The sequence below is a fragment of the Eubalaena glacialis genome, chromosome 7 (genome assembly GCF_028564815.1).
Source record: "Eubalaena glacialis isolate mEubGla1 chromosome 7, mEubGla1.1.hap2.+ XY, whole genome shotgun sequence".
NCBI classification, from domain to species: domain Eukaryota; kingdom Metazoa; phylum Chordata; class Mammalia; order Artiodactyla; family Balaenidae; genus Eubalaena; species Eubalaena glacialis.
In genome coordinates, this window is record NC_083722.1 from 81,527,321 (window position 1) to 81,543,288 (window position 15,968).

At 46.1% G+C, this 15,968-nt stretch overlaps 1 protein-coding gene across 3 annotated transcripts in view; it reads left to right on the forward strand.

Moving 5' to 3' along the window:
* FLNB (filamin B) overlaps positions 1-15,968 on the forward strand; it is a 135,720-nt gene that overhangs the window by 68,332 nt on the left and 51,420 nt on the right. For all 3 annotated transcript variants that reach the window (XM_061197068.1, XM_061197069.1, XM_061197070.1), the window contains exons 5-17: positions 1,490-1,608; positions 2,438-2,515; positions 3,425-3,587; positions 4,146-4,343; positions 6,915-7,052; positions 9,044-9,170; positions 10,140-10,276; positions 11,715-11,908; positions 12,923-13,036; positions 13,644-13,787; positions 14,040-14,163; positions 14,501-14,661; positions 15,651-15,741. In XM_061197068.1, the coding sequence (XP_061053051.1) occupies positions 1,490-1,608; positions 2,438-2,515; positions 3,425-3,587; positions 4,146-4,343; positions 6,915-7,052; positions 9,044-9,170; positions 10,140-10,276; positions 11,715-11,908; positions 12,923-13,036; positions 13,644-13,787; positions 14,040-14,163; positions 14,501-14,661; positions 15,651-15,741 (1,788 nt within the window). The remainder of the gene's footprint in view (positions 1-1,489; positions 1,609-2,437; positions 2,516-3,424; positions 3,588-4,145; positions 4,344-6,914; positions 7,053-9,043; positions 9,171-10,139; positions 10,277-11,714; positions 11,909-12,922; positions 13,037-13,643; positions 13,788-14,039; positions 14,164-14,500; positions 14,662-15,650; positions 15,742-15,968) is intronic.

Below are 15,968 nucleotides of genomic sequence, written 5' to 3' on the forward strand. Positions count from 1 at the left end.
GCCACTCCGGAGCACAGTTTGACAGTGTTAAAAAGAACTAAACATGCAACTACTATATGACCCAGCAGTTGCACTCCTTGGCATTTATCCAGAGGGATGAAAACTTATGTCCACACACAACCCTGTGCATGAATGTTTATAGCAGCTTTATCAGTAATAGACAGCTGGAAACAACCCAGGTGTCCTTCACTTGGTGAATGGTTAAACAGTGGTGCATTCATATCACGGAATATTACTCAGTGATAAAAAGAACAAGCTACTAATACAGGCAAAAACCTGGATGAAATTGCAGAGAATTATGCTTAGTGGAAAAAATCTAATCCCCAAAGTTTACATAATGTGTGATTCCATTTATATGACATTTTAGAAATGATAAAATTATAGAGATGAAGAACAGATTAGTACTCTGAGAGGTTACAGAGTAGTACTCTGAGGGGGTAGCTATGAAAGGGCAACACGAGGGTTCCCTATGGGATGGAAATGTTCTGTATCTTGACTTTGTCAAGGTTAGTTCCCTTGTCGTGATGTTGTACTCGAGTTTTGTAGGATGTATCCATTTGGGGAACTGGGTAATGGGCATTATTATCTCTTACACCTGTATGTGAATCTATCTCAAATTAATTTGCTCAATCATCTTAATTAAAAGTTTAATTAAAAAATAATAAGGCAATTTAAAAACATTTCAAGTAATAAAAAAGTCATCTTTAGAGAATTCCCTGGTGGTCCAGTCGTTAGGATTCTGGTGCTTTCACTGTGGTGGCCCGGGTTCAGTCCCTGGTCAGGGAACTAAGATCCTGAAAGCTGTGTGGTACGGCCAAGACAAAAAACAAAAAATGCTCTTTAATAAAAAATGAGCCATTCTCTGCACTTCATTCGTCTTCCCCCTCGAGGCAAGCCCCACTGCTACTAGTTACCACATCATTTTCACAGTTGTATAGCCTTTTGACCTAAGTGCTCTGAATATTTCAGAATTGGATGTTGCTTAAAGAACAAGGACAGGGCTTCCCTGGTGGCGCAGTGGTTGAGAATCTGCCTGCCAATGCAGGGGACACGGGTTCGAGCCCTGGTCTGGGAAGATCCCACATGCTGCGGAGCAACTAGGCCCGTGAGCCACAATTACTGAGCCTGTGCGTCTGGAGCCTGTGCTCCACAACAAGAGAGGCCGCGATAGTGAGAGGCCCGTGCACCGCGATGAAGAGTGGCCCCCACTTGCCGCAACTGGAGAAGGCACTCGCACAGAAACGAAGACCCAACACAGCCATAAATAAATAAATAAATAAATAAATAAATAAATAAAATTTTTTTAAAAAAGGACAGAATTAGGGGTTTTGACCTGTTTGATTATCCTCATCACAGTTTGTCGCCGTCTCCCATGTGACAGTGGCAGAGCTGTGTCCCATCTCTCAGTTCCCTGAAGGAGACACGATGGGTGATAGCCTGTGTTGGGGCCTGGCCCAGCTTGTAATGTGCTTGTGTAAACCTGTGACAGGAATCGAGCCCACTGGAAACATGGTGAAGCAGCCGGCCAAGTTCACTGTGGACACCATCAGTGCCGGGCAAGGAGACGTGATGGTGTTTGTCGAGGACCCAGAAGGGAACAAAGAGGAGGTATGTTGGAGGATGCTGCCTTCCCTGTCAGCATCCCATGGAGCTTTTGGAGTTTGTAACAGGCCCAGGGACTGTGCCTCCATTTTCCTCATTAAAACTCACCACAAAAGCTGTTTTTTACCAAAAGGATCCTGAGGTTTACAGAGGTTAAAGTAACTTGCCCAAGGGTTGTGCCTTGAAAAATCATATAAATTCATACCTAGGGACACAATTTTTAATATAATGAAATAAAGTATCCTTTATTTTATAAAGGATTTAGCTATTGTTACTGATAAAATACAATACAGTAACAATACTGATTCCCTACTCTTTTCCCATGCTGACCATCCTCTGGTTCCTCCCTCAGGGCTTTTGCACATAACTGTTTCTTCTGTCTACTTACCTTCTTAAGACTATATTTTATTCCTATTGCTTAGCACCATCTGAAGTTCTAAGTTTACCGGCATATTGTCTGTTTCTCCCACTGGGTAGGAATTGTGCCTGATTTGTTTTATTTTTGGTACCTGACACTGGGCTGGCATTTCATAAGCTCTTAATAACTAGTGGGCCAATAAAGGTTTAAATTAATTGCTTCATAGTGTCTCTCATCTGGAGAGTTACAGCCAGGAGACAGTGGAGAATCCTGACCGGGTTATTCCTTTGTGCTGTGTGATTTTGTTTCTGTGACTTCAGGCTGCTTCCCTCCTGGGGCATCCTGCAGGAGTGGTGGGGCAGAAAATAGCCAAGGCAGGTTCCTGGCCTGGCACCTTGCTGCAGGACCTTGGCTGGCATAGCATGCTTTCACTCATACCCGGCACCTTCTCTAACTGTTGCTCATCTTCCGTCCTAGGCACAAGTGACCCCTGACAGCGATAAGAACAAGACATACTCTGTGGAGTATCTGCCCAAGGTCACCGGACTGCACAAAGTAAGATAAGACGTCATGGCCTTTGCTTGGACTGCCCTTCTGGGCCTGCTTCGTTATATGTGGAAGAAGAGTGGTTTTCTTAAGTTCACTTCTGATTTTCCTGTCTGTTTATAAAAGTATCCATGTTCATTGTAGAAAATTTGGGATCCCTCTGAATCAGACCTGAGACATTAGTTACTACGTGCAGATTGGTTGAATTCCACTAAGTTCTTTGCAATGTCATAAGATTTTTCTGACTCCACCTAGGTAACTAATAACTGTAGCTGCAAGCCTGGAGTGTAAATGCTAAGCTGTGGGTTCTTTGTCTTTAATGCTTCCTTAAGTATCCTTCTTCACGGTGCTCTGCAGCCTCTGTCAACATCGAAGCCTGGGTGCAGAGAAGGCCAGATGACTATAGTGGAGGCCAATGGCCCACCCAACCTGATAAGTCTTAAAATTTAAAAGATGAGAACTTTGACTCAAAGTTTAGATGGAAATCTGTACTGTGTCTCAAATCCATGTATCTGAAAATTATCTTGGTCCCTTGAAAAATACTTTGACTCTTAGGTTTGAAATCCTAGAACTGTGCATTATATTAGGGAGACAGTGGTCCCACTTGCAGCTGCCTTAAGAATCCATTGTCTAGAGATTGAAGTATAAGTATTTGTGTATATCCTACTATAGAGGCTAATTTAGGCATGTCTGATGTGTTTTAATTTGCTAAAGGCGTGATGTCCCAGGCCCAGCTGTGTGACTGGTGGAGCTAGATGGGAGTCCCATTGAGGCCACTTCCCCAGGGCTCCTGGTTCCCGCACCTTTGTGTGTATGATCAGGAGGATGAAAGAGAAGGCTGTCGGTGTGTGTGGCTTGATACAGTGTTCTCGCTGAGCAGGAAGAAGTGATGATGACTCACCTGCCTGTCACTTGTAGGTCACAGTCCTCTTTGCAGGACAGCACATCTCCAAGAGCCCATTCGAAGTAAATGTCGACAAGGCCCAGGGAGACGCCAGTAAAGTCACTGCGAAAGGTCCAGGCTTGGAAGCTGCTGGGAACATCGCCAATAAGCCCACCTACTTTGACATCTACACAGCAGGTAACACCTCTCCTCTTGCAAAGCCTGAGATAATCCTCAGGAACCTGAAGGCTTGGGATGCCTGACATTTTGTCTTTTAAATTGAACAACCAACAACAAAAACAGCTTTTTCAAATGTGTTGGTTATATTCTTAGATTTTTCAAAATCAGCTTTTCTTCTCTAAAATCTCATACTCAAGCTTAACTTTGATTATTATTAATAATTTCTGTATACATTTCTGACTTGACTAAATAAATATTCCAAAGAACTAAGGTTTACGAATCATCTACTGGACCAAATTCTATGCAAGGTCCTGGGTGGGGGCTGGTAAGAAAGGGAATGAATAAACCACAATTCATGAATTGTCAGCTTTCTTTTCAATGTAGAAAATAGAGAATGGGAGAAAAGGAAAGTTGGCTATGACCCTCCTCCCCTCCACCAGGAAACAGGTCCAGGTGTGAACCTTCTGAGTACCTCTCTGTCTCCTGCAGTTTGCATTTTCTACCTACTTTTGCCCTCATCAGCAGGGAGCTTTCTAGAGGGTGACTTGGGCTCATGGAATATTCTCTGTCTCCTAGGTGCTGGCGTGGGTGACATTGGTGTGGAGGTGGAAGATCCCCAGGGGAAGAACGCCGTGGAGTTGCTCGTGGAAGACAGAGGAAACCAGGTGTATCGATGTGTGTACAAACCAGTGCAGCCTGGCCCCCATGTGGTCAAGGTCTCCTTTGCTGGGGACACCATTCCCAAGAGTCCCTTCGTTGTACAGGTCGGGGAAGGTGAGTGCCAGGGGAGCTGACCGTATCTGCTTCTGGCATTCAGGCTAGCTGTGCATGACCGGGCTGTGAGGCCACGAGAATGGTCAGGGCCCAGCACTGAACTGAGGCCTGTCCCTTTGCTGCCAGGGCCCCTTTGGCAGGAAGTATCCTCAAGACATTAATACTAGTATCTACTTTGTCCTCAAGATATTAATACTAATATCTTCCTATGAGCCGTGCAGTGACCTAAGTGCTTTATGTATTAACTTATTTAATCTGCCCCAAAACACTCATACTAGGATTCATGATCCTCCCTGAGAGATGCAGGACCGAAGCTGTTTGAGGAGGTGGTGTTTGTGGCTGATGTGAACAGCAGTGGCATTGCTGGTGCCCTGCAGCCTCCCCTCCTTTACTGGCTGTTAGGCACTGAGCACACTTGCATCTAATCATGACACCAGCCAGTGTGTTGCAGGGGCTATTGTTATCCCCAGTTTGCGGGCGGAGACACAAGGCTTAGGTATCATAAGGTATCAGTGACTATGGAGTAGGCCTCAGTAGGAATAGAACCATGGTCTCTGTCAACCCTTTAACCATGCTGTTAAACTGCCTCTGCAGCCAGAAGCATGCATTTTTCTCTAATGTTAGACTGTTTCCTTCTGACTTTGTTACTCTTTTTTTTTTTTTTCCCCCAACTCTGCTACCTTTTCTAACCAATACTTGCCTCTCCCTGTTCTGTCCTCTGCATCTGCACCTGCAGACCTGGCTTCCTCTTCTGAATCCTGCCTCTGGGCCAGCCTGGACCCCGAAGCTGTTGGCTTCCTAGTTGAAAGCACTGGGCCAGAGGCATCTCGCTTGGTAAGGGCTGGTTGGTGGGGCTTCCATGCCAGTTCTTTGTGCTGCCTGCAGTTGTCAACCGGACCTGTGCTATTTGTGACTTCGGGAAATTATAGTGCAGGTGTTAGTACCACTTGTCCAGCCAGACCCCAGACCCACTCTCTAATTACATTTAAACATCACTAAGACGTCTCAAGATAGTGGAAAATCAGGTGGTTGCCTTCAAGCTCTTTAGTTCCATTTAGTGTTTATATGAACTGAGCAGTTATCCTTTTGATGTTGAGACTGTTGCCCACGTTCAGAATTTCCATGAGTTGTTGTTTTTTTTAAAGACACATTTAAACCCTCCAGGGGAAGTCCTGTCATCCTGTTGTGACTTATTTCTGGTATGACCAACTTTTCTCCCCTTGACAGAGGAAAAAAAAAAAAGAAACCCAATGTATTCAGGAACAGAATTCCCTTTGACATAATGCAAGAAAGAATTTTGAACAGCTTTCCTAGCTCTAAGGGTGTTTTCTGACTTCCTCTCGCTCATGGACTACCTTTTTCATTTCTGGCATATCCATCTGTCACTTGTATTAGTTAGTATTTAATTAATAGTTTTTCTTTTGATGTACCATCCCTTCCTCCACTTAAATGATTTTAAGAAAAAAGAAGCTTTATATCACTTTTACAGTGGAAAACCAATAACCTTATGCTCATCCATGAGCCACATAAAAGCATCTCTCCTCCAAGGGTGTGTGTATGTCTCTTTGGGAATGTCCAGCTGAGGACATTGCAGGGAGGAGGGGCCAGAGGAGGAACTGTCTTCCTTCTATAGAGTAAAGAGTCTTGTCTTCTGGAGTTTGTGACCCCCCTAGTGTATAGAGAGCTGTCAAATATGCAGTGTCAGATTTGGAAAGGAACAATGTGACATTTTACCCATTAATCTCCCATTTCTATACTTAATGAGAAGGTTGGTCATGTTGTCAAAAAAGTCCTAGGGCACAAGGATGTCTTTTGTCGACCTTCTGACAAACCCCGTGGAACAGTTTTGTGGAACTCTTATGTAAGGAATGTTAGAAGCTACCTTTGTACTTAATTTTTAGACTTACAACTTTGGGTTTTTTAACTAGAGCTAGAATTCAAATTGAGAGTGGTGTTTATTCCTAATTATTGCATTTATAGCTGCCCACATTCCGAGGACCTTGTAACAGACAGCACTAAAATGTGTGTCTGCCTTGGCTGAGGTGGGGTTGATCTGGTCTTTTTTTGAACTACCCTCTGGCTCTTCCTGCGGAAGACAGCAACATTTAGACTTAGAAATGGCTGATCTAAAGTTTGGAACAAGGTCAGATGTTTTCAAGTGCTACATTTTCCAAGTAGACCCAGTCTTCCCAATTACTGGGCCCTTGAGTATGGCAATGAGGTTTGAACAGTGTCCAGCCCTAGGTCTTAACTCTCTTTCACCACCAAGAGGATAAACGCCAGAATTCAGCCACTACCAGGAGCCCAGCAAATCCACGCTGTGCTCTCCTGCTTTCTTTGCCAAAGTAACTTTTCTCCAGTCCCTGTGCAGTGTGGCTGGACAAAGTTATGTTGTGTCTTTATTTGCTAGCCTGGTGTGCTCCCTGAACGGGACCCCTGGTCTCAGACAGCTGCTGCATACTCTTTGTGTAAAGCAAACATTTTCTTGGCGGGTGGCTCAAAGTTACCTTGGCTTGCTCAACTCGGACTAAAGAATGAAAGGTTGAATTGACGTTGAAACTGTGCTTGCAGCCTGTAATCCAAATGCCTGCCGGGCCAACGGCCGAGGCCTACAGCCAAAAGGCATCCGCATCCGAGAAACTGCAGACTTCAAGGTTGACACCAAAGCTGCTGGAAGTGGAGAGCTCGGCATAACCGTAAAGGGTCCTAGTAAGTGCTCCTTTGTTTCCCCATCTCAGGTATGATTTCGGCCAGCTTTGCAGCCATGGATCATTGCATAGCCAGTTCTGATCAATTTATCCCAGAGAGCTATGTCGAAGATTTGAGGCTCTCAGGGCTCCATGCAGAAGGAAACAGTGATCATTTAATGATGTCTGCCCTAGATGTGGGAACAGTGGTGGCTTGACAGCCTCATGTTATTTTAAGGCTTCTGGGAATAGAAATAAATAATGGAGTTGGAACAGCAACATGAAGTGGCCCGTTTTTTTAATTTGAGGAAACCTAGGCTCAGAGAGGAAGGGTCTTGACCAAGGTCACATAGCTTGTAAGCATCTGAGCTGGAATTCAAGCCTGGTTTCCAAAGCCAGTAATTTTCTCTCTACAGGTTACATTTTATAGACGATGAAATGATGGCAGGTACCTAATTACTATGATCATTGCTTATAGAAGGAGGATAATTCCCTAAGATTAAGTTTTCTTTGTAGATAAATGCCATTTGTGGAAGAGTGCCTTGCACCCTACAACTTACTCTTTTTTTTTTTTTTTTAATAGCTACTTTATTGATTGATTGATTGATTGATTGATTTTTGGCTGTGTTGGGTCTTAGTTTTCGTGCGAGGGCTTTCTCTAGTTGCGGCGAGCGGGGGCCACTCTTCATCGCGGTGCGGGGGCTGCTCTTCATCGCGGTGTGCGGGCCTTTCACTATCGTGGCCCCTCCTGTTGCGGCGCGCAGGCTCAGTAGTTGTGGCTCACGAGCCCAGTTGCTCCGCGGCATGTGGGATCTTCCCAGACCAGGGCTCGAACCCGTGTCCCCTGCATCAGCAGGCAGATTCTCAACCACTGCGCCACCAGAAAAGCCCCTACAACTTATTCTTGCTGTCTCTTGGGAAAGGAGACAGAAAGCAGGAAGACGGGTATCTACTCCATCCTCCAGTTTTCCCCCAGATCAGAGAAGCAGCTCGGCATTTCTAGTTGCAGGTGCAGCAGCCTTAGCAGTTTCACTCCCAAGCTTTGTGGAATCTTGAGCTTCCTGCTCCAGGACTGCTCTCACCCTTTGTGTTCCTAACAGGCTGGGGCAGGAGTGTTCTGAGCTCCAGAAAGTTAATGTTTGATCTCAGAGCACCGAGCTTTGGGGCAGGCTGTGCCCTGAGGGCAGCCGAGGTTCTAGACTGCCCAGACCTGGTGTCAGGCTGCTCTGGGGCTGCCCTCCCTCTTGGCTTGTTGCTACAGGGACTGAGGAGGCGTGTTTTTTCTGACCTTGGATTCTTGCTTTACTAAATGGCTTTCCCAGCCAAACCTCAGGGCTCAACATAAAACAAGTTCCTGCCTGATGGCTCAGTCTGGAGTTTGTGGGGTAGCCTCTAAAACCTGTCCTCTTGGAGACAGCATACAAGAGATTTCTCGCTTTCATTATCTGGCTTTAGTTGAAAAGGATATACCGGGATACTAACCTCAGCTTCATGCCAAATACTCGTAAGGGTTCGCTCCCTCTCCAATTTTTGTGGGCGGCTAAAATGGGTGGCTTCTTTCTTTTTTGGCTGTGTGAAGCTGCGTGCAGGCTTTCTCTAGTTGCGGTGAGTGGAGTCTACTCTTCGTTGTGGGGCGTGGGCTTCTCATTGCAGTGGCTTCTCTTGTTGCAGAGCACAGACACTAGGTGTGTGGGCTTCAGTAGTTGCAGCATGTGGGCTTAGTTGTGGCACGTGGGCTTCAGTAGTTGTGGCGTGTGGGCTCAGTAGTTGTGGCTCGCAGGCTCTAGAGCACAGGCTCAGTAGTTGTGGCGCACAGGCTTAGTTGCTCCACGGCATGTGGGATCTTCCCAGACCAGGGCTCGAACCTGTGTCCCCTGCACCGGCAGGTGGATTCTTAACCACTGTGCCACCAGGGAAGCCCCGTGGATATCGCTGTCTTTCTGTTCTTGTCTTGCGGATTCTTATTCTGAGCCTAGGATTGCATTGGAAATTTGGTGTGCTTCCTTCCCACAGAGGGTCTGGAGGAGCTGGTGAAGCAGAAAGGCTTTCTGGATGGAGTGTATGCATTTGAGTATTACCCCAGCACCCCGGGGAAATATAGCATCGCCATCACATGGGGGGGACACCACATTCCAAAGAGGTGAGTCTCCAGCTGGAGTTGCGTCTTCTCCAGAGACATGCTTGGCCCAAGGCAGACTCATGGTGGCGGCTTCCTGGGCTGCAGGAGGGAAAGAGAGCTGCTTTGTTGAAAGCTTTTTTTTCTTTTTTCTTTTTTCAGAGCAGCACACAGACATTTGGCCTGTTCTCAAAAGCAGCAGAAAGTTGCTGTGGTTTCAGCTGCCTTGCTTTAAATCAAATGCTGTCGGTTTGGGGCTGGTGGGAGGCAGAGGCCAGAAGGAACAGTAATACAGAGCAAATGGGCTGTGTGTCTATATCCCTTATATATACTGAGATTCTCCTGCTTTCACTGTGTGCCTCTGTTCAGGAATGCCATGGATAAAATGGCAAAATCTGCTGTGGTTTACATTAAAATCCTCTGCGTGAGTGTGGTCAGGACCCGAGGGACACAGTCTACAGCTTCGCCTTGTGGGCTTCAGTTGCCTTCCCTGCATTCACATACTTTCCAGCTTTCCTGGGGGCAACTTTAAACTCTGAATAAATTCAGTTTACCTTGAGAAATATCTGGGCATATTATAAGTTTCTGAGAATCTAAGCAAACTTTTAAAAATCTCCTGTGCCAAAGTTAAAGCACATTCATTCATGTATGAGATAAAGCCTAGTCAACCTAGTTTTCTTGTTATAGCATAAGCAGCAGATAGAAAAGTATGCATTCTCTTAGCCTTCCCAGGCTCACAGTCTGGTAAGCCCTGCACACAAAAGGTAGATGACCAGGATAGTGCAAGGCAGTGTGGCTTGAAGCAGTCCCATTACATGATATTGTTGACATAACAATGGTGGGGGAACCTGCGTGGAGGAAGGGCTTGGCTGGAGATTGGGACTGCAGGGAAAAGTATCAGGCCAGTGGAAAGAATATCTGTAAAGAGCTTATGGCTGTATGTAGCCCCTTCTTTGCTCCTCTTTAATGCTTCCTCTGTTCCTTTTCTTCTAGCCCCTTTGAAGTTCAAGTTGGCCCTGAAGCAGGCATGCAGAAAGTCCGTGCATGGGGCCCTGGCCTCCATGGCGGGATTGTTGGGCGGTCGGCGGACTTCGTGGTAGAGTCCGTTGGTTCTGAGGTGGGGTCTCTGGGTGAGTGGAAGCAGCTTCTGGTGAGCTGAGATTGCAGGGCACCTGGATTACATGTCAGGCTGTGTGTTGAGGCCTCCTCTCAGCCTCACTACCGGGGGCTTCCTGGCCTCCTGACCATCTGAGGCCACCTCTGGATACTGCTGTGGAATTGCAGTTCCCATCTTCCCCTGACCTTCCAGTTGCCCTCTGCCTCTGGCACCAGCATTCATTCATCCACTACACCTTGAGGGCAGAGGCCTTTTATGGATGTTGTGTCTAAAACAGTGCCAAGACCATAGGAGGCACACGGCAGATATTATTGACTGATCCTTAGTTTAGATCAGTGAATGAATTTTGCTGAAATTAGAAGTTTGGGGAGTAAATACTCTTTGGAGCATAACTGAGTATGTTTTAAGTAAACGTCTGATGTATATATGATCATTTTAGAACAATGGTCAGCACCTCTCTCTCTGTAAAGGACCAGATAGCAAATATATCAGTACTGCGGGTCATATTCTCTCTGTCGCAACTATATGACTGCCATTGTAGCCTGAAAGCAGCCATAGAAAATACGTAGGTGAGGGAGTATGGCTGTGTTCCTTATCTGCAAAAACAGGCAGTGGGACAGATTTGGCCCAGCGGCCAAAGTTTGAGGACCTCTGTGTTAGCTAATAGAAATAAGCGAAGAGGGAAAAAGAGGAAATCACGTTTAATTTTAATTTTTCCTTTTAGAGAAATAATAAACATCTTAGTATTGGGTTGGCCAAAAAGTTCTTTTGGGTTTTCCGTAAGATGTTATAGAAAAACCCGAACGAAGTTTTTGGCCAATCCAGTATATCCTTGTAGACTAGAGGTAATATTAAACCTTTAAGTATATCCTTGCAGACTTTTTCCCTGTACATAGGCATACAAATATTGATCTGCTGCAAAAATATCTGGGGGTAGCCTTTATATCTTTCTGCCTCAGGCAAATATAGGATATGTCTTGATTTCCCATGGCTTCTGTGGAATTACGGTGCATCGATATAGCTACTGTTAGGCTCTCTAGTTATTTCCAGAGTTTTGCTATAAAAACAATGCTGAATATATATCCTTGTATCTAACTGTTTACACACATCCTTGGTTATTTCCTTCAGATAAAAGCCCAGAAGTGGATTTGGTGGGACAGAGGCTGGGCATTGTTTTAAGGCTTTTGGCTTGTGTTACCATATTGCCAACAGAAAGATTTGCTGGTTGACCTTCCTGTTTGACGATGTTTAAAAAAAAAAGTATAAAATCCAACCTTCTGTCTCTAGTGAAGACTCAGTAGGCTTGGTTTTGTGGGAAAGGGACCTAAACAGATTTCAATCTTCTGGCTAACACTTGGTTTTCAGGAAGGCAGAGGGAGTGGGTTAGTAGTAACCCAGACTAGATACCTTCCACCACGTAACCAGGGGGATCCTCCCACCCTATCCCCCAGGGTTTGCCATTGAAGGCCCCTCCCAGGCAAAGATTGAGTATGATGACCGGAACGATGGATCGTGTGATGTCAAGTACTGGCCCAAGGAGCCCGGTGAATATGCCGTTCACATCATGTGTGACGATGAGGACATCAGAGACAGTCCCTACATGGCCTACATCCACCCGGCCTCGGGAGACTGCAACCCGGATCTGGTGAATCAACTTGTCATGCTCTGTCCTCTCTTCTCTGGCTCCTGGCACTCCTCCCAGTGCCCACAGAGTTTCCTTTAGCAGCATGTGGAGAAATCGCAGAGAAGAGCCTTTGAGAGCTTAGGAAGGAAAAAGGCCTGAATTAGAAGCCTGGTAGTACCTCTTAGTACATTTGTAACATGGGGCACGTAACTTACCTCTCTGACTCTATCAAATGGGAATGACACGAGTGTCTGCTTCGTAGAGTTTCTGTCATAATTCAAGGAGGTAATGTGAATAAAGACAGCCCTTAGAACAGTGCCTGGCCCACAGAGGGGGCTCCATAAGCTGCTATTTTCTCGCAACCCCAAGCATCATATTTCAGTCTTGCCACTTGCTGTAGTTATTATTTCAAGGTGATCCATAGATAGAGGTTTTTAAATTTTCCTCCCCAGCTCCCCTTCTCTTAAATTGGAGCAGTGTTTGCAGTGTTTGCAAGAGCTTCTCTCAAACATTTAGCAGGCTGATTAGCATCAAGTCTGAGCCAGCCTGGCTGACAGGAGGAAGCCCTTGCCCCCGCCATGTGTGCTGCTGTTGGCCCACCTGGACAGCTGACCGTAGGGTGACATCAGTCCAGGCTGGCAGCTGCTCGTCTTTGGCCACCTGCTGGTCCTTTACTCTCTGGGGCTGCAAACTTTTGGAATGTTGTCAGTGGGAAAGGTTCTGAGCCCTCACAAAGCAGGAGCACTGAAACTGGGCATGGCTGGAGGTCCCTGCCCCGGTTACTGCACAGATTAAGGCAGGGAGCACAGGCCAGTTTGGGGCCTGGTTTTACAGACTTTTTCTCCTGCATGTTTTTATTTTTAAATTCCAGCCTACTTTAGCATTTTCCTTCCCATAACCATCCTATTACGTAGGTACTGTGAAGCCAGACACAGTTGTTTTCCTTTTCTCCCATTTCCTGGTCACCAGTCTTCCGATAGGAGCCTAGTTAGGGCATTACACAGAAGGAGAATCACTATTGGCCCTTTGCCCCAGGTTCAAGCATACGGGCCAGGTTTGGAGAAATCTGGGTGCATTGTCAACAATCTGGCCGAGTTCACCGTGGATCCTAAGGATGCCGGCAAAGCTCCCTTAAAGATATTTGCTCAGGTGAGTTTCTAGGGACGACCTGTGCAGGTAATTGTCAGGTAACAGGATCCATCCATGTAATGGCAAGTCGCTCAGTCCATCTGGTCCTCAGTTTCCTCATCCACACACTGCGAATAACAATGTTTATTTTATAGGGTTTATGTGAGGACTACATGAGATTCTAACATGTAAAGCAAGGGGCAAATTTTTATGATTTGTGCTCCGTGGAAATGAGGCTTGATTGTTTCAAATTTCCCTGTAAATGTCCTTCAGTGTGGCTGAAGCTACCTAGGCTGTGATGGGAGGGTTTGTAAACAAGGGTTTATCAAATATGTTTATCTAATTTAATTGAATTTGGCCCAAGGATTTAAATGCAGGAATTATAATTAAGAAGCACTGAGTGACCATGGCTTTCTTTTGGGACCGTTTTCTCTTAGTAATTAAAAATGCATAAATGCATGTAGTGTTTTATCACTTGTGTTCATTATATTGTGAGAACATGGCCTATCATAGGTACTCCATGAAATTTTGTGGGATGAGTGACCAGTGACTTGGTTGTCTTGGGAGGCCACAGTGGATGGAGACAGTGTGAGGGTCAGCTCTGTTCTTAGCCTCTTCCCTTTTGCAGGACGGGGACGGCCAGCCCATTGACATCCAGATGAAGAGCCGGATGGATGGCACCTACACTTGCTCATACACCCCGGTTAAGCCCATCAAGCACACCATTGCCGTGGTCTGGGGAGGTGTCAACGTCCCGCACAGCCCTTACAGGGTAGGTTGTGAGGTGAAACTTGGTCGTGATAATGAAAAAGCCCAGTCCTGATGCCAGTCTGGACTCCATGCTTGATGGCCAAGGCAAATATATGGAAAGACCCATGCTTGTTGGGCGTTGGAAGATGGAGTGGCCCATAGGGCCGAGTGCTGTAGATTGCCCAGAAGTATAACATTCTAACAACTGACAGCGTCTTTACTGGGTCCACGGGGAGAAGAACTTGATTACAACTTTTCTCCCTGTCCTCTCTAGGTCAACATCAGGCAGGGTAGCCATCCCCAGAAGGTCAAAGTGTTTGGGCCAGGAGTGGAGAGAAGTGGACTGAAGGCACACGAGCCTACTCACTTCACAGTGGACTGTACCGAGGCTGGCGAAGGTGAGAGGGGGCTTCACCCAGCTCAGTGCTTGTTGTTTGTTGGGGAAGGAAGTTCTCTTTGTAACATTTCATGGGTAATGAACTTTTGAACCAGGAGATATTAATCCACCTGAATAGGTAATTGTTCATCTGATGAGCCTCTGTGTCAGTTCCGTGGTGATATCTTTGCTAATCCTCCATCCTGTCTGCAAAACAGTTATTTAAACACCATCCCTTTCTCAGGTTTCTTACTGGAAACTTCCCAGTTGCTTTTCTGGGGTGTGAGCCTGAGCTGGAAGTGATTGCATGGGGCATGCTGTTTCTCGTAAACCGGTGCTAATAAGCTGGTCTGTTCCAGGTGATGTCAGCGTTGGCATTAAATGTGATGCCCGGGTGTTAAGCGACGATGAGGAAGACGTGGATTTTGACATTATTCACAACGCCAATGACACGTTTACTGTCAAATATGTGCCTCCTGCCGCCGGGCGATACACTATCAAAGTTCTCTTTGCCTCTCAGGTGTGTGTTTGGACTTGGGTTCTTTCTGGCCACAAGTGTTCATATTTCCTTTTTGCTTCTTTTAGCAACAGGGAAGGTGTCTTGAGAACTCTGCCCAATAGTTTTCCTCTCTGCTTCCTTAAAACCAAGAAGGAACAAACACACCCAGAACTAAAATTGTACCACTTTCTAACAAAAGTGGGGCCGTGTAGTCAGTGGTTAAAAGCCAGACTCTGGAAAGAAATTGGATCACTACAAACTTTCATCTGGTTTTTGAATGAAACGTAATTAGTTTCTAGATGTGTTCTATACTTTCTCTGAAATGATGACCTTGGCCTCAGGCTTTAAACTTTTCTAGGGAGAGGGGTTTTGAATTTCAGATAGAATTCATACTTACATGTGCTAATGAAGACAAGGAGGCGCAGTACCCTAAAACAGGGAATAATGGAATCCTGGTGATTCAAATTCATCTTACGTAAAGACAGGGAGCTCAGGAGAAAGTTCTGTGCCTTAAAGGTATTGGTCTTGAGTTGGCTTCATCCAATTAACCTGTTCTGCCTTTATTCTGAAAGATTCTTTTTGAAGAATTACAATCATTGCATTTATAATCAATTCCTTGCATTCCTCAAACCCTAGCTCTCTGTTGTCCCTGGAGGAATGTCCCTTTCCTTCCTCCGACCCCATGTATTATTGTTGTTTGGGGTTTTATTCTTGGTAGTATTTTGTATCCTAAGTACTCAGCATTTGGTGTTAAAGGCTGAGAGTTGTCAGAGTGGTTTGTGGAAACCCATCCTTTAGCTGTGATGTCAGGGATCCAGGTATTCATGAGTGACCACTGATGGCCCTTACCTGATGCTAGCGCCTGAAGACTTGACCAGTGGTAACGAAAGTTGCTCACCATCTGCTAGAGTGGAAGTCATGCTGAGGTCTCCTCCTTTGCTTTGGGCAGAAGGCTAAGCTCAGGCAGTGGCTTCAGGGACTTTCCTACTGAGACAGTGTCTCTGCTACAGGAAATTCCCGCCAGCCCTTTCAGAGTCAAAGTCGACCCTTCCCACGAAGCCAGCAAAGTGAAGGCAGAAGGCCCAGGGCTCAGCAAAGCAGGTAAGATGGCATGTGTGCATGAGGTCACCCTGGAGGCAGTGGGCATGGTTGGTCCAGGGCCATGAGTGACTTACCTCCCCTGGAGCAGGGGCTCTGTTGGGGCTCCAGTTCAGCAGGGGCCCTGCTCAGCTGAGCCGCTGGCCGAACGCCAGCCCCTGTCTCCGCCTACTGCCTTGCGGAAGCCGGTGCTGATGAACCTGTCAGACTGGTGCTAAAAGTGAAACCCC